Source organism: Solanum dulcamara, chromosome 4 (assembly GCF_947179165.1).
Source record: "Solanum dulcamara chromosome 4, daSolDulc1.2, whole genome shotgun sequence".
In the NCBI taxonomy this organism is placed as follows: Eukaryota; Viridiplantae; Streptophyta; class Magnoliopsida; order Solanales; family Solanaceae; genus Solanum; species Solanum dulcamara.
Genome location: NC_077240.1, coordinates 32,063,612 through 32,090,110, shown reverse-complemented (window position 1 = coordinate 32,090,110; position 26,499 = coordinate 32,063,612). Strand labels below are relative to the sequence as shown.

The window sequence follows — 26,499 nt, the reverse complement described above, 5'->3', positions numbered from 1 at the left end:
TAGGGTCACTTAAGTAGGGTTCGTTTGTTCGCGAAAGTGAACCTCCGCAAAAGCGAAAAACCAGTCGCTTAAGCTACATCTGAAAGGGTTTAGGCGAGGTTTAACGTGTTTTTCACCATTTTTATTATTCCAAAGCTTGGGTTGGACGAATTTCTTCAAGGTTTTTCACGATAAAACTCTTGGGTAAAGTATTTCTAACTATTTTCTTCAATTTTCATTGATTATTTATGGATTTTAACCTCAAACTACTGAGGCTTGTTCCTGGCGCAATAGTGGCGCATCGCGCCACTACGGCGCCAAGCCCAGATTTCCAGTAGTTGCACCCCAGGCCTGAAATTCCTGCCGTGCTAGTTCATCTTGGGATCGTCGTATTTTTTAACTCCGAACTCCAAAAATTACATTCTTGGTGGCGTTGGAAAGAAGACTCGATGATCTTCAATTTGATAGGTCGTGGGCCACCTAGATTGTCATCTTTCAAAAGATAGGGTCGTTAGAAGTCTACCCCTTATACGAACTCATCCTAAAACTTAGCCACGACGAATCTTTTGGACTTAGCTTGGTCCTAGGGGTCTTTTGTGACCCCACATCACCTCTATCACTGCTTAATTTCTCAGGGACTCATCTTAACTCATGCATATACTTCACAATACTCGAGTTTGACCCTACCCATATACAAGAAGGGTCCTAATCTTAGGGAATTTTTTTAAGGGGTGTTACATTATCTCCCCCTTGGGATCATTCGTCCTCGAATGACGAGTAACCAATAATGGACTCGGGGTACAAATCACAAATCAGAATTTAGTCATTCAGGCAATCAAATTCTCAAACAAATTACCAATCAAACTCATAATGTGCAAATAATTTTAAGTAAAGAAAATGGACATTACCTTCAACATTCTCGTCGGTAGGTATGAATAGATGTGGATATTTAGATTTTATGTCTTCCTACGCTTCTGATGTGGCTTCCTCAATAAATTAATTTCTCCATAGGACTTTAACTGAGGCGATCTCTTTGTTCCTCAATTTGAGGATTTGGCGATCAAGAATTTGGACCTGAACCTCTTAATAGGATAATCTATCCTTAACTCTAATACTATCAATGGGAACTACCAGTGAGGGATCGCCTAAGCACTTCTTCAACATCGAAATGTGGAATACCGGATGAATAAAGGCTAGCTTTGAGGGTAACTCCAACTCATAGGTGACACTCCCAATCCGCCTCGAAACCTAGTAAGGACCAATATATCGAGGACTGAGCTTCCCCTTCCTTCCAAACCTCATGACGCCCTTCATGGGTGACACTTTCAAGTATACCCAATCACCCACCTCACTCTAAGTCTCTCCTCCTCATGTCGGTGTAAGATTTTTAGCGGCTTTGGGCTGTCTTTAGCCTGTCTTGAATGACTCTCACCTTCTCCATGTCTTGGTGAACAAAATCGGGCCCAATCAACTCAACTTCACCAACTTCAAATCATCCAATTGACGATCTACACCCCCTCCCATACAAAGCTTCATAGGGAGCCATTTGAATGCTGGCATTATAGCTATTATTATATGCAAACTCTATGAGAGGTAAGTGATCATCCCAATTTCCTTTGAAGTCAAGCACACATGCCCTCAACATATATTCCAATGTCTGGATGGTGCGCTCTGCTTGGCCATCTGTCTGGGTATGAAGGGCCATACTCAAGTTCACCTTCGAACCTAATCCCTTATGAAAGGATTTCCAAAATTGAGAAGTGAATTGAGCTCCTTTGTCTGAGATGATAGATAAGGGAACCCCATGCAATCTGACAATCTCTTGAATGTATAACTTTGCATAATCTTCTGTGGTGCCCGTAGTCTTAACTGCCAAGAAGTGGACTGATTTCGTTATTCTATCCACAATCACCCAAATCGAATCATGTTGTTTTCGAGACCTCGGCAAACCCGTAATAAAGTCCATGTTGATCATCTCCCACTTCTATTCTAGAATTTCTATATTTTGAGCCAAGCCACCTGGTCGTTGGTGCTCAACTTTCACCTTTTGGCAATTAGGGCACTTGGAGACAAATTCTGCAATATCTCTCTTTATCCCACTCCACCAATAGTTTTCCCTTAAGCCATGGTACATTTTTGTAGAGCCCGGATGAATAGAGTATCTAGAACTATGCGCTTCGGCCATAATCCTTTCTCGAACATCATCGACATCAGGTACACACAATCTATTTTGTTACCTTAACACACCATCTTCTCCTTTGGTAAAAACCATTACCTCTTGTTGTGAACAACTTCCTTCAATTGGAGAAAGACGGGATCCTGATCTTATTTCTCCTTTACCTCTTCCATAAGTGAGGATGCAACCCCATCCTGAACATTAACTCCACCTTCATTGTTCTCTTCCAGACGAACTCCCAATCGGGCTAATCTATGCACCTCTCTAGCCAATTCTTTCCTTTCCTCCTCCATTTGGGCAGTGCTACCCATAGACAACCTGCTAAGAGCATCAGCAATAACATTAGCTTTACCTAGATGGTAGAGGATGCTCATATCACAATCTTTGAGTAATTCGAGCCACCTCCTTCGTCTCAGGTTGAGTTCCTTCTGGATGAAGACGTATTGTAAGATCTTGTGATCGGTGAATACATCAACATGCACTCCGTACAAGTAGTGGTGCTAAATTTTAAGCGCGAACACCACAGCTGCCAGCTCAAGGTCATGAGTTGGGTAGTTCCTCTCATGAACCTTAAGCTGTCTTGAAGCATAGGCTATCACCTTTCTCCTCTGCATCAGCACACAGCCCAACCTAATTTTAGATGCATCACAATAGATCACAAAACCCTCTGTTCCATCGGGCAAAGTCAAGACAGGAGCAGTGGTTAACTTGGTCTTCAATTTCTGGAAACTCTCCTCACAAGCATCGGACCATTGGAACTTAGCCTTCTTTTGGGTCAGCTTAGTCAATGGTGATGATATGGATGAGAATCCCTCTACAAACCTTCAATAATAGCCGGCCAAACCCAAGAAGCTTCTTATCTTTGTCGAGGATGTGGGTTTGGGCCAATTCTTCACTGCCTCAATTTTCTGAGCATCAACCTGAATACCATCTCCAAATACAATGTGGCCTAGGAAAGCCACTGATGCAAGCCAAAATTTACACTTGGAGAACTTTGCATACAATACCTGATCCTTCAAAGTTTGTAAGACGACTCTAAGATGACGGGCGTGCTTCTCCTCATCCTTGGAGTAGACCAAGATATCATCTATGAATACAATCACAAATATATCAAGATATGGTTTAAACACTCGATTCATGAGATCCATAAAAGCTGTGGGGGCATTAGTCAACCCAAAGAACATGACCAAAAATTCAAAGTGGCCATAACGGGTCCGAAATGTTGTCTTTGGAATATCACACTCCCTCACCTTCAACTGATGGTAGCCCGATCTTAGGTCTATCTTTGAGAAACAAGTGGCACCCTGAAGTTGATCAAATAAATCATCTATTCTGGGGAGAGGGTATTTGTTCTTCACGGTGACCTTGTTTAGCTGCGTTAATCAATCACATTCTAAGAAACCCATCTTTCTTTCGCACGAATAGGAGTGGAGCACCCCATGGTGAGACACTCGGCCTAATGAACCCCTTATCTAACAAGTCTTTCAACTGCTCCTTCAACTCCTTCAACTCAGCCGGAGCCATTCTATAGGGAGGGATTGAGATAGGCTGGGTATCAGAAAGAACATCAACCCCAAAGTCGATCTTCTTGTCGGGAGGGACTACAAGAAGATCTTCGGGAAAGACGTTAGGAAACTCATTGACAACTAGAACTGACTCGAAGGATGGGGACTCAATATTGTCATCTTTCACTCGGACAATGTGATAGATACACCCTTTTGAGATTAGCTTCCTGGCCCTAAGGTAGGAAATAAACTTACCCTTAGGCATAACAAGACTCCCATTCCACTCTATGACAGCCTCGTTCGGGAATTTGAACTTAACGATCCGAGTCCTACAGTCAACTGAGGCATAACAGATATAAAGCTAGTCCATGCCAAGGATCACATCAAAATCAACCATGTCCAACTCAACCAAGTCAGCCAAGGTATCCCTGTGATGAATTGACACAGTGCAATCTCTATAGACTCTCTCAGCTAAGACAGAATCACCGATAGGAGTAGCTACACTGAAAGGCTCAAGAAGACATTCAGGAATTTTATTGAATTTACTAGCCACGTAAGGAGTCATAAAAGATAGGGTGGCACCCAGATCCATCAAAATATAGCAGTCAAGAGAAGAGACTTGAATCATACCCGTCATGACGTTTAGAGAGTTCTCTTGATCTTGGCGACTACCCATGGCATATAAACGGTTTACACCTCCCCTTGTGCCTGAAGTAGTGCCCCTCTGATCACCCCTAGCCAGTGGTGCGGTGGTAAAATGTTGGGCTCTGTTTCCCCCTGTTGGACACTCCCTCTGAAAATGATCCATTTGGCCGCATTTATAATAACCAACCCTTCCCGCTCTGCACTCCCCCAAGTAGAGCCTACCGCACTTGCCGCATAGTGGCTTCCCTCTTGAACCTTGACTCACACTAGTCTGGGATTGAGAACCCTGGGGTCTGAAACTCTAGCGACTCTGTCCCTGCCGATCATATCTGTTCTGCGGCATAGGTACACTTGCTGTAGACGAGGCATAGTTGAAAGGCCTTTTCTGGAAGAAGGACCTATTGCCCTTGTTTTGCTTCTATTTATTCTCATGCCCAGTTGACCTTGTCTTCTTGCTCATATGCTCCTCTTTGTCTTTCTTCTTTTCATCCTCCATCTGCTGGGCATACACCATCAATCTTGAAGTATCCATGTCAGAGATTAACAATGCCGCTTTGCACTCCCTCTTCACATGTCTCCCCAATCCGTAGATGAACTTTCTCATTTTCGACCTCGAATCTGGGATCATCTCTAGGGCATACTTGGACAGCTGGATGAACTTCAGGCTGTACTCCTTAACAGTCATGCCTTCTTATTTCAGATTCACAAACTCCTCCACCTTCGCTTCCCTTAATTTTTGGGGAAAGAAGTGGTCAAGAAAGGCTCCCTCAAATTCATCCCACATAGCAGGTTTAACATCCTCACCTCTACCTTGTTCCTATTGGTTATACCAAATGTTTGCCATATCCTTGAGTTGATAAGACACCAACTCAACCCCCTCAATTTCCGTAGCATACATAGCTTTCAGAATTTTCCATATCTTATCAATAAAATTTTGGGGATCTTCATCAACCTTAGAACCCGTGAATGCCGGCGGATTCATTCTCAGAAAGTCTCTAATTCTAGTGGCATTAGACGACTCTTGGGAACTAGAGCTAGGAGTCGGCGAACTCTGATTACCATTTTGGGCAGCCAATAATTGAGTGAGCATAGCAATCGACCCTCGAAATTCGGCCTCTAAAGTGGGTGCAGGCGGAGTAGCAGGCACTGGAGGTGCCTCCGCATACCTCACCGGTCGGCCTCTAGCCCTCGATGGGCGGACCTCTGACTGTGGCATCTCTGTATTATCATCATTCCTCTGGCTAGCAGTACGTTTAGGAGGCATTATCTGTAACGTATAAACACAAGAATTAGAAAGGAAGTTTATAGAGTTTAACTCTATTGCATGAATTTAGAGTATGAAAGAAGTGAAACAATTCCTAATGTCTTATAACCTCCTTATTATAAGTGTAGTGCACAACATACCCATAAGCAAGACTCTACTAGACACGGCTTCATAGACTCCCTAGGACTCTTGAACTCTGGGCTCTGATACCATGTTTGTCACGCTCCAAGAGGGTACTCTAGACGTGATCGGCACTCGAAAGCCATTTATGGCCTTCAAGCGAACCACCTGATTCAGTCACACTATCATTCAATCACATTCACTCAAAGGAGGATTCAATCATACACACTATTCACATTATGGGGGCCGAAGGCCAAACACTATCAACTCAGCAAAACAAATATATTAAGACTCCTCAAAATAACAGTCCAACCTCCCCACACTCTAGTCTATGAAGCCTCTATCAAAGTCTAGGTGCCAATGACAAGCCCATGGCTACCAACAATCAAAATACAGGAAATAACACAAAACTATACAGGGAGCTTAACATCCTCGGGAAACTAGGAGGACTCACCAAGTAGCTGGAAGTGTGAAGATCTTCAACGGTGCGTCGGTTGATGATCTCTGGTATCTGTCTCTGCATTATGAAACGATGCAGGCCAAATGACGTCAGTACGTGGAATATACGAGTATGTAAAATGGTCAAATAAAACAACTTCAGAAAAGGATCAACCAACTCGGAAATCTCAACTCATATAGAAGTGACAACTCACTCAAGTGTCCTAAGTCTAACAAGAAATGGTTTAGACGGGACCAATTCACATGCCACTCAACTCAACTGACTCGGAGCACTATCAAGACCTAAATGGGAGTTTCTCTTATATGACAACAATCACTTATGAGCCAGTGATAGTACAACAATCGGACGTTGTTGCCATGTCCGTCCATACCTTGCCAGGGAATGAACGCCTCTCTAATCATGGATTCCATCGATTAGTCAAGTCCTATCATTTCAGGACAATAAAAGGGGAAATATCCGACTTTAACGGTTCGATCCCACGGGAAGCATCCGACTTTAACGGTTTCATCCCTACCTACGTTGGTGGCCTAGTTTCTGGGTTCAAGCATGGACTATACTCTCACCCACTTCGGTGCTCGATACTCCTCCCATGACTCCGTGCTCATAAGACTCCCTCCAATCATCTCAAACAAGCCCTTACGGCCAGTTTCGTTTAGGACTTTGCCAACTCATCAACTCTATTCTCATTTCAACTCAATCAAGCCTAATTTAATAAGCATTCATAACATCCCACAAACATAACAAACCAATCCTCTCCTCATTTATCACCTCATTAGGACTCATCACAACTCTAAGGTTTTAAATCAACAATTCAAGAGGAATAACACATTTAAGGAAATTGACACATTCAACATAATCGCATGGTTAAGGAAATCAACAAAGCATATTAACAAACCATCTCCATCAACTCATGCTAACAGGAAGGTTTAGAAATTCTTAGCTCAACAACTTCAACACAATTAGAATCAAGTTGATAGTAGGCAAGACTCATTCAAACATAAACCATATCAAGAAACTCCATTCTCATGGACATCTAACCTCAAAGAAGAATAGGGCACATGGGTGGACTCAACCCATGCTTTGAGTAGCCTTACATACCTTAGAGTAGCTTCTTGAAGAAACCTTATTGTTGGGTCTTCAATGGAAAGCTTGAAGTCTTGAAACTCTTAGAACAATCTCTTATTGGAAATGGAGAAGAAGAAGAAGAAGAAGAAGAGAGAGGGATTTCTAGGGCTTTTTAGAGAGAGTGAGGGATTGAAAATGGTCCCAAAACGTGCTAAGGCTGATACATATATAATTTGGGATAATTCCCAAATTGTCCTTTCTCCAAAATTCTGAAAAGTAGGCTAAAAACGCTCTTGGCTGGATAGTGGCGCGTCGCGCCATTGTAGCGCCAGGTCGATTAGGCCTAAAACCTGCACATCAGTTAGTGGAGCGCCGCGCCAAGGACCAAACTACTAAGGCATGTTCTTGGCGCGATAGTGGCGCGTCACGCCCTTACAGCACCAAGGCCATATTTTCTGAGTTCTGGAAAATAGGCTTGAAAACCCTGCACACCTCATAGTGGCGCGCCGCGCCAGGGGCCAAACTACTGAGTCTTGTTCCTGGCGCGATAGTGGTGCATCGCACCACTGCGGCACCAAGCCCAGGTTTTCAGTAGTTGCACCCCAGGCCTAAAATTCCTGTCGTGCTAGTTCATCTTGAGATCATCGTATCTTTTAACTCCGAAATTCAAAAATTACATTCTTGGTGGCGTTGGAAAGAAGACTCGACGACCTTTAATTTGATAGGTCGTAGGCCACCCAGATTGTCATCTTTCAAAAGATAGGGTCGTTAGAAGTCTACCCCTTATACGAACTCATCCTAAAACTTAGCCATGACGAATCTTTTGGACTTAGCTTGGTCCTAGGGGTCCTTTGTGACCCCACATCGCCTCTATCACGGCTTAATTTCTAGGGACTCATCTTAACTCATGCATATACTTTAAAATACTCGAGTTCGACCCTACCCGTATACAAGAAGGGTCCGAATCTTAGAGAAAATTTTTGAGGGGTGTTACAACAATATCAGAAGATAGAGATGCAATAATGGCACTCCGGATGAGATGTTCTTCTTGTTGATGAAAATGTGTGGCTGTTGAATTTGGTGGTTGTTCAATATAATGGAGAAAATCATATGCAGTGAGGATGGTTTCCCACTGATATTTCCATGACTGATAGTTTGTATTGTTGAGCTTTAGAGGTGCCTGAGCAACAACGTTGATACTAATCAACTGCTCATTATTATTCACGGTGAGAATTGTGGGAGAATTTAGGATAACCATAAGAAAAGGTGTGATTGAGGTTTCTCAGTGGATCCATTAGTTGAAGCCATTGTTATTGACAGCGGGAAAACACAAATGCTTAGGAAAAAAATATTGTTAAGCTTTTAGGCTTTGATACCATATAAGTTTTAGAGAAAAGAATCTTATTTTATTAATACATATTTGCATTTATACAAGATAGAAAACAACAAATAAGGAAAAAATCAACTAATAAAGAATTGTGACCTTCTCCTAATCATAATAGAAACTAAATCACTAATGAAGTACTAAGATATGAAAGATCAATCAAGAGATATTCTAATATCAATCAAGATATATCACTAATAACATGAATAAGTTACTGCTCAAGCACAGGGGCAGATCTATACAGAGGTTAGGGGTTCACCCGAACCTCCTTCATCGAAAAATTACATTATATGTAGGGTCAATTTTTATTTTTATAAGTATATATATATATATATATATTAAAATGAACCCCCTTAACACAAACAACAAGCTTAGCTTAGTGGTTAAGAGGGTTAACGTATTGCCTCAATGTCTTGGGTTTGATTCTAGGCAATGACTTTTTCCTTCTTTTTTTTCCCTTAAAAAATCTAATAGCAAAGCTGATATGAGCTTAACATTTGGGCTCAAAATCTCAATCCAATGAAAAGCTTATGGGCTCAATGTGGACCTTTAGTTTTTGAAAAAATTACCTAAATACACAACTTATTTTATCATATTCTCTAAACTTTTCTACCATATATATATATATATATATATTACCCTTAACACAAACAACGAGCTTAGCTTAGTGGTTAAGAGGGTTAACGTATTGCCTCAATGTCTTGGGTTTGATTCTAAGCAATGACTTTTTTCTTCTTTTTTTCCCTTGAAAAATCTAATAGCAAAGCTGATATGAGCTTAACATTTGGGCTCACAATCTCAATCCAATGAAAAGCTTACGGGCTCAATGTGGAGCTTTAGTTTTTGGAAAGATTACTTAAATACACAACTTATTTTACCGTATTTTTTAAAATTTTCTACTATTTGAAAAAATTACAAAAATTCATACTTTTCTATTCTCAAATACATCATTTTACGTGATGTATCGGTCGTATACATCACTTTATGTGATGTATCAATTGGATACATCGCCTTACGATGTATCAGAATGTAGGATACATTACTTTATGTGATGTATCGGTCGGATACATCACTTTACGTGATGTATCTGGAACCGAGAAGTGATGTATCCGAAACTGAGACACGGTGTATCAAGGCATTTTTGGGATATATTCGGATTCCCTCAAATTTAAGGGATTTTTGTAATTTGGAAAAGAGTAGGAATATGGTGTAGTTAGCTCTTAACACTATGAGATTTGTGTAATCCCTACTTATTTTTTTCATTATTTTTCTTTTTATATCCATTTCTCCTTCCCAATTTTCATTGATCAAATTTATTAGGCACATTTTTTTTTGTATTTTATTCTTCTTATCTTTATTGCTCATTTTATTTTTACGTAACTCTCTTTTTATATAATAATCCAAAGAAGCTCTTTAAAAATATATGAATTGTTCTTAAACATGAAATTGAGATAAAAAATATATTTTTTTAACATAATGTAAATTAAATTTAATCGAACGAAGAAATCTAAACGGCATGAATGTTCATGATATTTCTTTCTTATTTTTTCCATATAAATGTAAACTAAACTTATTTGATTTATTCATCGCTTGTCTTTTATTTTTTACTTTTTACAAATTGCAAACCTTATAAATGGAATAAATGAACTAAAAATCGGTGATGTCATTTATTTAGTTTTTTTAATATGCATTATAATATTAGTAACTCGATCCCTACATATTTTTAAAGAATCTTAACAATTTTCAAAGTAACATATGATTGTATGAACACTAGTTTTTCTTTTAAAAATTTTAAATAAAGTAGAACACTACAAAATAAAAGAAAAAATCACACAAAAAAATTAAAGACTCAATGGAGCAAGGTAAAAGTAGGAAAAAATATTATACACGACATGACAAGAAAAAGTCAAATTTAGCGGGTTAAATTCTGACTCCGCTATTGCTCAAGCTGATATTGAAATCTAATCAACAAAATAAGATATTTATGCTAGGGTGACTTTACTGTTATAGTGGATACAATCAGTTACTCCTAATGTGACAAAATAATAATTTTGTGACTTCATTGTGTAGTGTACAAAATTCATGTTATTTCGATCGTGTGATTACCTGAATTCAGAACCAGATATCAACGCCAGGGTCTAAGCAATTCTTCTTGATTGACTGCTGATAGAAGTACCCAAATAGTTGAACTATTCAGAACCAGATATCAACGCCAGGGTCTGAGCAATTCTTCTTGATTGACTGCTGATAGAAGTACCCCAAATGGTTGAACTACATCAAAAAATGAAAGCTACATTACTGCCCACATGAGTTGCTAGGTCAAGAGAAACTTTTTAAGATGCTATATATCGTCAATATTCTTAGCATTGTTAGTACTGTAACTCTCAGCTAAAAGCTGGATAAAGTTAAAATTTTCATCCAAAGCTCTTTGATGGTAGAGGAGCCTTTCTTTTGGTTATTGCTCAAAATTACAACTAGTAATGATTATTTCTCATGTACTCATTCTTTTTATGGAATCAATCTGTTACCAAAACATTTACGTTTAGTTATTTTGCCTGTTAAATGAACATACCTATGCATGGACTCTATTTTTTTTGGGTGGTACTAATGCATTGTGAACTTGATGCTAATATGCAGGGACCGACCTATGTGGGTGCAGGGGTTCATTTAAATCCGTTTGGCAAAAAATTACATAGTATATATAGGATAGGTTTTTCTATATTTTTATACGGATACTAATTTTGAACCATCTAAATCAAAGAGGAAAGATAGCCTAGTTTTACTAGACTCCCAAACTTGGGCCGCAAATATTATCCCCAATTTGCAGGTTCGATTCTTGCTGGGTGCACAAGTTGCTTAATTTTTTAAAATTGAATTCTTTCCTGGTGTACAGTTATTACTTTAAAAAAATGTTAGAATAACTTAAATCTTTTTTCTTTTGATGTTGGTATTTGTACTCTAGTTCACTCATTTATATTTTTATTTTTCGAAACCCCTGAGTGAAAATTCTTGATCAGACATTGCTAATATGACCCGTGATGACAATTTTTTTTTTCCACCCGATGTCCCGTATCCGTATTGGAGCCCGACTAAATTCGAATTCGTGTCAAAAAGTCCACATTAAGGGGTAAAGCGTTTCCTAACAAAAGTGACTCCGTACCCAAAAAGACTTTAACCCGAGGCCTCTTGATTATGAATGAAGGAGTACTTATCAAATTATTCTCTGGACCTTGTTTTGATAATAGATAAATGTTGCATATTTTGACACATCATAAATTAAATTGTTTAATGCTAAGTAGAGAGGTGTATGGTGATTTTAAACCTAAAAAATAAATGCAAACTAAAATAAAATGATAAATTTATTTATAAAAATATTACGATATTTTTTAAAAATAAGTTTCGTATGTAAAGTACAAGACTTTTTTATTTTATAATAAATGAGACATCTTATTGAGTAATATATGATCATTTCCTTTTTAAGAGGTCTATGAAGATATGTGTTTCAGAAAAAAAGTTTAGTTTTTCTTAATCAAATATATTAATTAATTTTATAACAAATATCAACATATTTAGTGCAATTCCACAATATCAATATACCTCCTTTTTTTTATTATATATAGAAATAAACACTTAAAATCGTGGTAAAATAAAATTATTATTCACACTAATATTTGTATATGATATTAGTTCTCAGAGATTAAGCGTTTGATTTTAAAATATAAGAGAACTCATAGTTGAGCTCTATCATATGGATGCTTAATTAGTGTAATTTAACGAAATAAAAATTTCTCATCTTTGACTTTAATCGCAAGAAACCTTTTCTTCTTCTTCGTGTATTATCGTAAGAGTCTTGAACCAACATAATCAAATGGTTAATGAGTCTATGGTTATCCGCTAAGTATGTATTTGGCCATAAATTTCAGATATTTTTAAATTTTATTTAACATTTATAGAATTAGGGTAGACGATAAAATTGTATTTGATTATACTTTTTGCAAAGCATAGTTGAACTATTATTTATGGTTTTCTTCATTGTGTATGGTTAAATAGTTATCAAATTTAAAATACTACTTCAAAAATAGAAAATGAATTGAAAAACAAGTTATAACAGATCTAGGGCTATGAGTTGAAATTCCCGAAAACTCAATAAATTTTGCAAAGATTTAATAATTAAATTGAGAAATCTATTAAATTTATAAAAAAATATTATTGAGAACCTAGTAACAAAGCAACCTTTTGATCTAGCCGCAAAAATAAATTTTTTAATTTTCTCATTTAATGAAATTTAAAAACACATAAACTTCAAATGCACGATATGTGTCTCTTGTTAAAAGCTAAAAGTCCAACCATTAAGGAAAGGTGGAAACCAAGAATATAAACATACTCTTTTATTTTTTAATTTCAGATTCGATATTCGATATCTATATTAAAATCTGATTATATTTTTATATTCAAAATTCAAATTTGAGACATCAAATAAAAAAAAAAGCAGAGCATCAACTACTCCACATCCTTTGTGGTAATATAAACATACCCTTAACATTACATCAAAAATACAAATACAAAAAAATGGAAGTTGAATAACTAACTAAAAATCGGAAAAATAAATAAATAACTAACTAAAAAAAAGTTACCTCAAATTAAACAATAGAAAAGTTGTAATTCCCTTTTGAGGAATTATCTGAAGAAAATATATGGATTTCTGAAACACCCGCCCAAGCGGATAATTTCTTGAGCTCTGGAACCATAGCCATGGCTTTCTCTTTGTTCACAACTACATCAAGCTTCTCTCCTCACTGTCAAGCTCGACCCAATACCAGTCGCAATAGAATCAACCCAAAGCGCGTGTCTACAAACACAAACAGAAGAAGGCAAAACACCAAACCCCCTCAACTCAAATCCGGCGAGTTTAGGCCACCACCGCCAATTAACACCGCCGCCGGTGACACTGCCACCACCTACACTCGTCTACCCCCCAAAGATGACTTTTTTCTTCCATCCTTCCAAGATTCAACTGAAATAACCCTCTCTGAGTTAACTATTCCCACCCCAGCTGAGAATCGTAAGCAAGAATTGGATTCGTTGGATGATGAGAATGTAGAGAATTTAAGGTTTGATTATGGAAAATTCGAGTTGTACGAGGTTAATGATGATTTTGAGGATGAGAGTGAGGACGATTTTGATGAAAATGATAATGTGGATGGTGAAATGGAAGGTAATGGAAGTAGGGTATTTGAGGGTAGTGGAAAATTCGAGCTGTACGAGGTTAACGATGATTTTGATGAAAATGATGATGTGGGCATTGAAATGGAAGGTTCTACAAGTGGGATTTTTGAGGGTGGTGATGTGTTTGAAGGGGAAGGAAGTGATATAAAGGAGAAGGAGAAAGGGGTTCCAGCAGTAATGAGGTGTTTTGATAGGGCAAAAATATATGTAAAAGCAGGGGATGGAGGTAATGGGGTGGTGGCATTTAGGAGGGAGAAGTTTGTGCCATTGGGTGGACCATCTGGTGGTGATGGAGGGAGGGGAGGGAATGTGTATGTGGAGGTAGACGGGTCGATGAATTCATTGTTGCCATTTAGGCAGAGTGTGCATATTAAAGCTGGGAGAGGAGGGCATGGTCATGGAAAGAAGCAATTTGGGGCAAAAGGCGAGGATGTAGTGGTAAAGGTGCCACCAGGTACTGTCATTAGGGAGGCCGGGGAGGGTGGAATTCAAGGGAATGTACATCTTGAGTTGTTGCATCCAGGACAGAAGGCATTGTTGTTGCCTGGTGGAAGAGGTGGGAGAGGGAATGCCTCTTTTAAGACAGGGTTGAATAGGGTGCCCAAGATCGCGGAGAATGGAGAAGAAGGTCCAGAGATGTGAGTATCTTCAATGAATATCATTTCTGCTCTCCACACTTCGTAATTTTTTGTTGTATCTTTTGGGTACAGTCATCATCTAACTATATAGCAGTATGGTATTAGAATGTTGTGACTAGGAAAAATGATGAAACCTCTCATTTGTGGTTCTATTAAGCTGTCATCCTTAGTTTTGAATTTTAATTATGCTAAGACTATATCCTAGTCAGATTTCATTCATATTCCATTATTTATGTATCTTGCAAGTAACAGTCCTATTGACCAGGTGGTTAGACTTGGAGCTTAAGTTGGTTGCTGATGTTGGTATAGTCGGAGCGCCAAATGCAGGGAAAAGTACCTTTCTCAGTGTTATAAGTGCTGCTCAGCCAGCTATTGCGAATTACCCCTTTACCACTTTGCTCCCAAATTTGGGCGTAGTTTCATTTGATTATGATGCTACTGTGGTCGTTGCTGATCTGCCTGGTCTACTCGAAGGGGCACACCGAGGTTTTGGTTTAGGCCATGAGTTTCTTCGGCACTCAGAAAGATGTTCAGTCCTGGTACAAGCTTTTCTAAAGTGATCTTTCTTTGCATAAATAAGTTGAATGTGTTCCAATTCTGCATAAATAGAACTATTAGTTAGTTGTTGAACCAGATAAGATTTTGGCAGATTTTCATATCCCTATATAGTTTGCATTTTGTTATTTGAATATGCTTGCTATGTTATAGCTAATTCGTGATGAAATGTTACTGGGAGAGCTTTTAAGCTAAAAATATATATTTGAACATATTGCAAACTGTAAAAAACAACCCAGTGCACGAAGCCCCGCATTCACGCAGGGTCTGGGGAAGTGCCGCACCCCTATAATTGCAAACTGTAGTTTGATTTATTCTCTGTTCTTTTCTTGTTTTGAGTTTATGTTAACTTGGTGGTTTATAAATGGCTGAATACGTAGATGTCCCCTTAAGCTTGTCTAAAATTTTCATTTAGACACCTAAACAATAGTTTATACCTATTGAACACTTTATGCTGTCAAAAAATGTGCCTGCTGACACATATTTGGAAGCTCCAAACAAAGTGAAGTCTTTCAATAGTACTCACTCCTTACATGGAAAATAAATCAATTAAATTATGACACAACAATTAAGAAAAAAAATCAACAATGACATACCTAGTGTAATCCCACAAAGTGGGGTCTGAGGAGGGTAGAGTGTACACAAACCTTGCCTCTACCTTAGAGGTAGAGAGGTTGTTTCCGGTAGTCCCTCGCTCAAGAAAAAACAGTCCAGTGAAATAAGTAACGTAAGTACAAGAAACATTAGCTAATAACAAAAACTACAAGAAAACAATATGATAATCTGGTACAAGGAATCAACTGATAGGAACAAAAGTCGAAGGACAAGAAACTACAGGAGCAATACTATGATTACTACCTACTAATCTTCTATCCTAATCTTTGTATTCCAAACCCTCCTATCTAAGGTCATGTTCTTGGTGAGTTGAAACTGCCCAATCAAATGTCTAATTATCTCTCTCAATACTTCTTCGGTCTACCTCAAACTCTCATGAAATCGTCCATAGCCAACTTCTCACACCTCCATACTGGGGCATCCATGCATCTCCTGTTCATATGTTCGAACCATCTCAATCTTGCTTCCTGCATCGTGTTCTCCACCGAAGCCACTCCCACATTCTCCCAGATATCTTCATTTCTAATCCTATCTCTTGCACTATGTCAAAAAACACATTGGCTGGTCAAATAGAAACTTCCAGTGAAAGCAAAATTTATATCTTCTCGTCACCTACAACAATTGCTGCTAAAACCAATCACAATTCCCTTTCCCTTCCTTTTTTCCTCATCTTCATCAATCCACTATTGTTCTTTCCCACTTCATTGGATTTCTTTAAAGCTTCCTTTTTTGCCCAACTCTTGGTATACAACGCTTGCTTCGATTTGATACAAGAAAATCCAATTTAGGGTTCTATGAATTTGGATCCAAATATCACAGCTTTCTGTGAATTTGGATGACAGAATTGAAGTTTTGTCTTCTCCGTCAAATGCCACGGACTTCCTCATATTGTGTCATAGTCTTAAGGTCGTCTAAAAATGGTGAAATCTGTTACGAAGTATGGCTGGATTTTGGAGGAAAAAATTGTGGTTTTATCCACTTGGTAAAAAATGTTGGAGAAGAAGTAATAGGAGGAGGAGACCAGTCTGTTGAAAAAATTTGCCAGATTTTGGAGAAAAATAGTGGCCTAATCTGTTGAATAAAATGGTGGAAGAGAAGAAGAATAAAGAAGGGGAAGGGGAATGGTGGGTGTTGACAGGGATGGTGATGGACGGCGGAGGAGGTGGTGACAGGGAGAGAGAAATTTCTCAAGGAGAAAAAATTAGAGCCTTTTCACGGCTCACGCCTAGAATATGTCTGGTATACTTTCTCTTCTATGTCAGCGGTGTGTGTCTAATAAACACAGTTTGAGCATAGGCCAAGTGTTCAATAGGTACAACCTTTAGTTTAGGTGTCAAAATGAAATGTTCGGACAAGTTTAAGAGACCGCATATGTGTTTGGCCTTTTCATATTTTAAAGTGATAAAAAGTAGTGGTGTTCATATTTAGCTACCCCTTTCCTTTCTGAGTTCTGCAACATGGAGATCACTGTGTTATGTCCTTTCTCCTGTTGACATGAGTATCTTTTAGTAGTTTCTGTGTACTCTGTGCATCCATATATTTTATGGTTTACTTAAAAGTCCCAATTATTTTGCACTGGTGTATAGCCTTTCTTTACGCTTTCTGATTATTCTGAGATTGAGCTAATAATTTTGACCAATTGATGGGATTTTTATTTGGAGAAAGGTGCATGTGGTTGATGGTTCATCTCCACAACCAGAATATGAATATGAAGCTGTTCGTCTTGAATTGGAAATGTTTAGTCCTGAACTTGCTGAAAAACCTTATTTAGTGGTTTACAACAAAATGGACCTTCCAGATGCATATGAGAATTGGAAGACATTCAGGGATAGTCTGAGATCTCGTGGAATTGAACCTTTTTGCATGAGTGCAGTGAAAAGAGAGGGTACACATGATGTTATTTGTGCTGCTTATGAGCTTGTTCGCCGAAGAGAAGCTGCTAAAGAAGGGGGTAAGCAATTCTTATGTCTGTATTATGATTTGTTTCGATGTGACCCGTAGACATGACTATGCTAAAATACCTTTGATGTTCAGTTAATTTGTTTTGACAAGTGCAATTAAATTGAACAAATGCTTGTTCTAGCTAAATAAATATTCCTATCAAAATTTGTCCTACTTCCCTTTTTGGGTTGTCCTGATAATTAGCACATTTTAGATACACAGAAATTTCAAATGTCCCCCACTTATACTTTTCTCAATACTTTATCCTCTACTCTACCTTGCAAATGTCAAAAATGGGATCCATGTTTCTAAGAAATGATAAAATATTCATATATTCGCTATTTCGTATTGAGTTTAATGAAAAATGGACTACCAGAATAGGACATATGGAGTAGCACCCAAGTTGTTACCTAGAGGTCAATGAAGTGAGTTGAAAACTACGAGGTCTCAGGTTCAAATCCCAGCCAAGGCAAAAACACTAGTTCATTTCTTCACATCTCTCTAAGCCTTGATGACAGAGTTGCCCAGTACCAATGGTGGTGGAAAGTAGCAGGTACCCTGTAGAATTAGAGGTGCGCACAAGTTGGTCCGGACACTACGGTATCATAAAAAAATGTAGTACTGATGGAGTGATTGAATTTTGAATGAAGGGTTTTTTTCTGACTTTATTTCGTTTTTTCAATGGGGAGGGGAAGGGGGATGTGGTAAGGCAACTTGCACCCTTACTCCTTGTTGTTTGTTTTTCTTCTTTGTTCACCTTTCCTTTTCCTCGTAAAGGAAGTGATTAAGTTCTGTGCCAGTCATCGAGAATTGCTACGATAGATTTGCTTGGACTTGCTTCATTCTTTGTGAATGTGACATTTGAAATGAGAGTGCTTTCTGCCTCCTTCCCTCTGGGTCTAGAATTTTTTTAAAGGAATTAAAACAAAAGTGTTTATAAGAAATAAAAAAAAAGAGGATGAATGTGAGGGTTTCCCCTAGGAGATTCCCTACTCTGTATTTTCAGCACCGAGTTTCATTTATTGTTGTTAACTGCACGGCAAATTTAGAAAGAGGGGAGGGGGGAGGGGGAGAGGGTAATAGTGTTCAGTTCTTTGATTGTATTGTTGAATTTCTTGTACAGTGAGAAGGGACCCGGTAAACTTGAACTATGTTGCTGACATGGTGAAAAAACAGCGAAATGCTCCCATAAGCGAGTTTGAGATCTCCCATGATAGTTCTTCCAAAACTTGGTATGTTCAAGGATTAGGCCTGCAACGTTTCGTCCAAATGACAAACTGGAGGTATAGATCTCTCTGTTCTCTGATCCTGTCTTCTTTTACCTTCTTGTTTATTGCCTTTTATCAAGTGCCTCTTCCCTCTATTTCCCTTTGGATTAGCATCCCTATGGAAACACATTTTGGTTGTAGCATGTTGGCCCTGAAGTTAATTGCATTTTCTTGTATCATAGCTGAGACTAGTCAACATTTTCATGTTTCAGTTGAACTTTTTCTAGTGGTCTCACGTATCATCCTATATTAGGTGTATGGAGATTTTATGTTGGTAGATGATGGAGAGTCCTGAGGTCCGGTTTAGTCTATTTCCTTGCTTCAGCGCACCCATTTTAAATCAAGTTTTGTTTGATATACTCGAGCTTATCAAAATTACATTGAGTTCCATTAAAAAGGAATCTTGTTCTCTCTGCAGATATATGGATTCAGACAGACGATTTCAACACGTTTTGGAAGCATGTGGTGTGAATAAATCTCTGCTCAAGCTTGGTGTGAAAGAGGGTGACACTGTCGTTGTTGGAGATGTATGCCTATGCTACATTGCTTCCTTATTCCTAGCCCATCTTAGCCTCTAGAGTGCATAATTGCTTCTTTTCCCGTAATTTGCATTGAAATTATTTGCTGATAGCTTCTTATTCTTTTAGTTAAGTTCGTCTATTCAAGGCTTACCAGTACTACATATTGCTTTGTGTAGCATGTCATAATGCCGTAACTGAGTGAAAAGGAATTCTTGCGATACTTTTTCTCTTCCAGCAGCATATTTTTCAGTTTTTGCTTATAATATGTGTGCAAGCGTCAGGGATAATATAACTGAGTTTTGCGTCATTCTTTGCCAGATGGAGTTGGTGTGGCATGATTATGATAGTGCAGGCTCTACAAGTAGGAGGAAGTGGGCTGCAGAACCAAGTCGATAAGTTCATGGTTGGTCTTAAGAATGTGCTGCTAATCAAGACATCGTACAAAAGACTAAACATCCTTGTTGGTGGCACATTTCCCAGAACTTAAACCAGAGCTGCTGAAAATCTGATTATATTATACATCTGCACCACGGACAAGACATGTAAGTACTATAATTTTGTTCAAGATATTGCATAAAAAATGTTTCCTTTGAGCTTGTGTGGAATTTAATTTGGGATCGTCATAAACTTGAATTTGCTTTCTGCGGAGGTTCATGCTCTCAAGTTTTGAATAATATAATCATGCCTCCAATTTAGCAGAGCATTTCCGATCAAAACACCTAACAGAGCTGCAAGAGGAATGGAGCCGGAAGATATGGTACAACCTCCCAACATCTTCGGCTCATGCCAGATTAATGCAGCTTCTTCTTTCTGGTGCAATGATGTGTATCACTATCCCCAGTTGTTAATTTATGACAGTGACAATGGAGTTATGTGATCTTTTATTTTTATACATATAGAAACATGGTCATGGTCAGTGAGGCCATATAGCCGCCGCTCCCTACTTATTTGGGACCAAGAAATAGTAGTTGTGGTTACATCTTAAAGTTTCAAATGACCATATATAAGTTAGTAGTTGTAGTAATTTTTCGAGAAGTTTCTCTTCTAATTTTGACTCTTCCATTATTACTAGAGGATTATGGATCTTATAGCAATCTCACATCATTATTCCAGATAACAATCTATGTATTATATTCTTGCAGTTTGTGATCCAAACAATAACTTAATGTCTCAGAAGTACCTTAGTCCCCCATTTGGACCCTTTTTTTGTGCTATGCCTTGTTTCAGGTTTTTTCACTATGTTCCTTCAGTTTTATATTTTGATAGCTTTGGTTTATAAATTACTACAAATAGGGGTGGTGAATGAGCGGGTTAGATTAAATTTGAGCTGATTCAAATGGGTCAAATTAATCATTGGGTCAAGACCATGCCCCTCCAAACTTGGCTTGGGTCAAAATGGATAGGGTCAAGATGCATCAAACAATGGATCATAACCTAATATGCCCAAATATTATCATCCAATTACATAAGATATGCAAATTTATATCAACAAGATTTAAAGACAAAACAAATGAAGTAATTTCAAAAACTAAAGTTAAAGGCACATAATTAGGTCTTAAACTAGTGAGATTGTATTGTTTGCTCCAATTAGGATATCTTTGAGTTGACTTAGCCCAACAACCTGAATCAGAAGTCAAATTTAGCGATGAGTATGGCAAAGACAGATGATAGCTAGGAACTTAGTTTTGCGAGCTTAGAGATGCACACCTACAAAAAGAAGCTAATTGCGAGCTTTGGTTGCCATAAATACTCAAATGACGTGGGTAGCTCACAATAAATCTCAGAAGTTGACACGTGGATCGTGGTGATGGGTTATGTGAAAGTTAATTTGAGGGGGAAATTGTTGGTGTGCGAACAAAGTCCCACATTGATAGCTGCAAAAATTAAAAACTTACATATTAGGTGTAAGACCTCTTAAAGATGTCTGGCCTTTTGGAGAAAATCATTACGATGTTGGTCCAAAATGAAAAATATCACACCTTATTAAAATATCTTTGTATTGATTTAACTCAATGCAAGTACTATGCATTGAGCTTTAGTTCTATATATATATAATATCGATGAAGTGGAAAAATAACGGTAAATTCATGCTAAAGAGGATTATACCTCAGGGGGCGCGGATACAAGGTTTAGCTACGGATTTACGAAAACTCAGCAGCTTTTGCTAATATTTTGAATATCTGTTAAGAAGTTTATTAAATATTTATAATATTTGATTGTGATCTCACTTAATATTATAAATTAATTTAAATCACAACAGAAACTCATTCTAACGACTAAGAAAGAATTACGAACCACTTAGGAAGAATAAGAGTTATAGCTACAAAGCAAAAAAAGTTGTCGGTTCTGGAAGGCGCCAAAGTCTTTTCGGGACACACATAGGATGATAATCTAATTGATTATTCTGAAGCAAGGACCTACTATCTTCTAGAATTAGCCCTTCCTCCGCCTTATTCTTTTAAAGGTATGGGACCATATTGAGCCAATCTGAAAGATAGATAAAATGAAGAAAGTCCCTACCCGTGAGGCCAATCCTACGGACGATTATGCATACTCAAGCTTACATCATAAAAAACTTTAAAAAAAGTCCCCTAATTACATAATTCTAAAATGGAAATCAGGAATTCAAATCATTATAAGATCTATTTATCCTTTTTAGAATATGATATGCCGCCACTTGGACTCGAACCGAGATGCATTAGCACTGCTTCTTAAGAGCAATGTGTCTACCAATTTCACCATAGCGACTTGACTTGAACGCCTAATGACACGACAACACACATACTTTCTCTCTCTCTCTCTCTCTCTCTCTCTATATATATATATATATATATATATATATATATATATATATATATATATTGAGTTTAAAATGTAGAAATATGATTCGTGTAAATTCGATACAATATCGACATATACTTATTTCGAACTAGGACGGCGTTTATAATTAAACTAGTTACTAGTAAGCAACATATTATATTTCTTTAGAATCTTTAGATCACTTATTTCTTACTTATACGTGTCCGTTTGATCATGAATATTTTTTTTAAAATTTTCTTAGTTGAATTTTTAAAATCATATTTGACCATAAGATTTTGGAAAGCCTTTTTACTATAAATTATTCACAAAATTTATGAACAACTCCAATATATGTTCATGATCATACACAATTTTAATTTCAAATATCATTTTTTTCTCTTCAAAAATAAAAGGAAAAATTACTTGATTGAGTGCTTTTTAAAAATTAATTACCAATTTTAGCGATATTTTTTATTTATTACCATTTATAGCAATATATAACAATACTATGATAAATCTACACTTGTATTAAAAGTGAATTATGCATACAATATAAATGTATTATAAGTGTTTTAAAATATATATTATGTTTGTGTAGTAAGAAACTAACATAATGTATTATAAATCTATTAAAATATGTGATAAATGTATTATCCATCTATAAAACTTGTATTATATATGTTTTATAAATAGTTCTCTGCAATATGTATTAAAATTGTATTATAAGTGTTCACTGAAAAAAAATATTTATTGCTATAAATGATAAATATTTTCTTAATATTGTATATTTATGTAAGTTTCCCAAAATAAAAACTATTTTTTCTAAGATTTCACAAGTTTCATGGTCAAATGATTAAATCCAAAATTTGGCAATTAACCAAATGAGGATCCATGAATGAAATCTACTACTTAGTGTGAGTGAGTATCTTTTGACAACCAAACTGAGTGTTTTTCATTTTCTTTCTACTATTTAAAGTAAGGGATCGGAAGCTCTATTCCTTTTAGGTAGAATTAAAGCCTATAGGATATTCACACGTATGTTATGTACTCAATTCAACTTTACTTGCCAGTTTTCCTGAGCACCCAGAATGTGTTGGTAAGACACGTGCAACATAGTGTGGGACCCACTAAATGACGTGGCAACAGTGTCACTGTGCACTGCTGTACTAAGTTTACACTTTACATGGAAAGCAAACGGGATTTGGATTGGTCACAGAATCCGGTTCTTTGTTTCCTCCGATTAGACCCTCCCCCCCCGCCCTCATATCTCCTTAAGATCTTCCTTTTTTTTTCCATTTAAATTTAGCCATAATAAATAAAGATATCATTTAACTTGACTTCAATTGATATATATGTCCTTCAATATTTGATGTGTACAAATAGACATACATATTCTACGTGCCATAACACATATAAGACACCATGTAGGACGCGAATTGCTACGTAAGACGCATGAGTCTACTTGTTCAACTGTATACAAGTTTAATTGTCTATTTGTGCATATCCAACATTTGAAAAATAAATGTTAGCTGAAATCAATTAGTTAAATGACACGTTTATGTATATATTAAATCTAACATCATGCAACTATTTTCATTATTTTATGAAGATTTCTAGACAATATTACAAAGAGTATTTTGTAGTTTACCCATGATTTTAAAAGAATGTAGAGTGCACATAGAAAAATAGTATCAACGGGACGATATCGTCTAAAATAAAGTAGTTTTTGATACGGCAAAACAACTCAACAAACGTAGAATATCATCATAATTAATTTTGCATACTGATTAAATTGTTGGGAATCGAAGCTCAATTTCTCTCTCTATATATATTATATTTGAGTGAGTTGACTTAAGATCTTTCTATCAATTCGTAAATTAATGAATAACTCTATTTGGTTGAGGTAATATCTAACGATATAAAATCAATTTGGTCTCTAAAAAAGATCGCAACTTTTTTCGATAGAGAATTGGAAGAGACTGTTAACCTAATTAGGTTTCTAAAAAGTAGTACAATAGTGTATTGCAATGAAAGCAATGCGCGTAATAAAAGTGGTCATGATTTTATGTATTTCTTTCTTTATTTCTTGGATTAATACTTACTGTTAATAACTTTAATGTCTAGCAAGTAAATCAGGAAGTACATAAAAATTATTAATACAATAATAGAGCTATTTCAGACATAGGACTTGACAGCGAGCAACTTAGCCAGGGGCGGAACTAGAGGGGTGCGAGGGGTGGCGACCGAACCCCCTTCGTCGGAAAATTGCACTATATATATATTGCGAATTTTTTTATTCATGTACAAATATAATTTTTGCATCCCCTTAACAAATGGAGATTGTGGATTAGTAGATAAGGTGCTTGTGATTGAGCCTGCGGTCGTGGGTTCGATTCTCAACAATGACACATATTTTTACTTTTTTCATCCAGTTTCTTATTTTTTAATTTTCTTGAACCCCCTTATCAAATATTCTGGTTCCGCCCCTGAACTTAGCAGCCAACTTTCTAGGAATTCTACTTGCTTCCATTCCTTAGAGACAAAACCTGCAAATATCAATGTCGAATTAATTCACAAAATCTCGCCTAATAAAAAAGTTTTAAGTTCATGTCACAGCCTAATTGACTTTGAAATTTTGAAGTACTGTATTTATTGGTACATTTTTTTCAACATATGTATAATTAATGCTTGTATTAGTTACATACTCTATTTGATATTGTTATGACCTGATTCGTCATTATGGTTGTTAAGATCATACTACCCTCATATAGATCCCCAATATGATTAAGAGGTAGTAAAACAAAACTTTGAAATGGGATTTTGAGTTTGAAAATTCCTGTCAGACTTTGCTAGCAAAGGATTCTTCACTATAGCGAATAACTATAATGAAGGCAGTGAACTTGCAAAGCTTCGCCATAGCAAAGGATTTGTTCCCAATAGTGCCCTTCGCCATAGAGAAGGTCTTTACTATAGCGAAGGTGGGGAAAAATAAGTTGTGTTTTAAGTCAGTTTTCACCTAGTCTTGGTTATAATTTAGAATATTCGATCAGAGAACCCCATAGTCAACTTTTCCAAGACTTGGTGCTTTTCTCTTTTGAAGTAGGTGCTTTACTTTCATCTCTTTCTTCGGTAATTTGATTATTTTCTAGAATTGAAGGGTATATTGCAGTGGCGGATCCAGGATTTTAAATAAGGGGGTTTAAAATTTAAATAGCTAGACACATGAGCTAGTCGAAGGGGGTTCGACATCTACTTTATATATATAAAAAAATATTTTAACCATGTATAAATAGTACAATTTTTCGCCGAAGGGGGTTCGGATGAACCCCCTCGGCATAAGGTGGATTCGCCACTGGTATATTGTTTTATGAAACTTTATTGGTTAATATCATGGTCCAAGTTTATACTTTGTACGAGGCCGGGACTCAAATCCATTGCTGGCTCGAGCGAACTCTTGGCCTAGCATACTGACTAATGTGATAGTTTTTAAAACATGAGCATGCAATGTAATATCTTAGAAAAACAAACTCAATAACTTTATAGTTGAAAATTTGATATCTGTGTACTGTGCATATTCTTGTAAAACATAGTGAAAGCTATAACTCAACCGACTCATCTGTGAAGCCTCTAACGTACTAAAGATAGCTTTTTCGGACAAGACTTTAGGCTAACTGAGTACTCTACTAACAAAATATACTATCTATGCATACTCAAGATAAACTGGAGGCCCCCCGAAAGCAAGAAGATCTCACCCAAGTTGGATGAAGGTGATCCTAGTGATGCGTTTGCTGTCGTGAGTACCTAAATCTGCATTATAAAACGATGCAAAGACGAATAGCGTTAGTACATAGAATGTACGGTAAGTAAAATAGTTGAATGTAACAATTGGCTAAAACTGAATATATATTGAGCTGAATAAATAACTATGAAGATAGACTAAAATAAAGTCAACTGAATAGTAATGCATGCATGAGTACTTTAACAATAAAACTTTATAGTTAAAAATAAAAATATGCATCAATAACAAATATAGAAAATAATATAACTTTATTTTTCTTGAGGAGTTTCTTACGACCGACACGCACTATGTGATCTTTTGATGCACTTACTAACTTACAATCCAATTGGGGAGGGCTTCCCTATACATTGATAGGGTATAAAACCTATTTATCTAATATAGATCCACTCTGAGCCTCTCAGTACAAATGATCAATTGCCAAAGTGGTGAAATATAATTCTATAGTGGCACGTAGTTTTGAAACTTGAGCTATCTAGAACTCTCATTTGCTTGGTGCTAAATACTACTCCTAAAATATACTATCTATATAGCTCTAACAA

General features: G+C 36.9%; 1 protein-coding gene across 2 annotated transcripts; it reads left to right on the top strand.

The window, feature by feature from the left end:
* Nucleotides 1-13,253: 13,253 nt before the first annotated feature.
* Nucleotides 13,254-20,503, top strand: LOC129887262 (GTP-binding protein OBGC, chloroplastic). Of its 2 annotated transcripts, none has more exons than XM_055962291.1 (7): nt 13,254-14,462; nt 14,728-15,001; nt 17,298-17,583; nt 18,697-18,856; nt 19,260-19,368; nt 19,681-19,904; nt 20,062-20,503. In XM_055962291.1, exons 1-6 carry the CDS (start codon nt 13,351-13,353, stop codon nt 19,756-19,758), a joined length of 2,019 nt encoding a protein of 672 aa, XP_055818266.1. In that variant the 5' UTR covers nt 13,254-13,350; the 3' UTR covers nt 19,759-19,904; nt 20,062-20,503. The 2 variants fall into 2 exon arrangements, with proteins under 2 accessions (XP_055818266.1, XP_055818267.1); XM_055962292.1 differs by having other exon boundaries at nt 20,059-20,503.
* Nucleotides 20,504-26,499: the final 5,996 nt, after the last annotated feature.

Coding starts and splice junctions, on each gene's coding strand:
- LOC129887262 (XM_055962291.1), top strand. CDS start 13,351: ATGGCTTTCTCTTTGTTCACAACTACATCAAGCTTCTCTCCTCACTGT. Junction 15,002..17,297: donor CAGAAAGATGTTCAGTCCTG/GTACAAGCTTTT, acceptor ATTTGGAGAAAG/GTGCATGTGGTTGATGGTTC. Junction 19,369..19,680: donor ACACTGTCGTTGTTGGAGAT/GTATGCCTATGC, acceptor ATTCTTTGCCAG/ATGGAGTTGGTGTGGCATGA.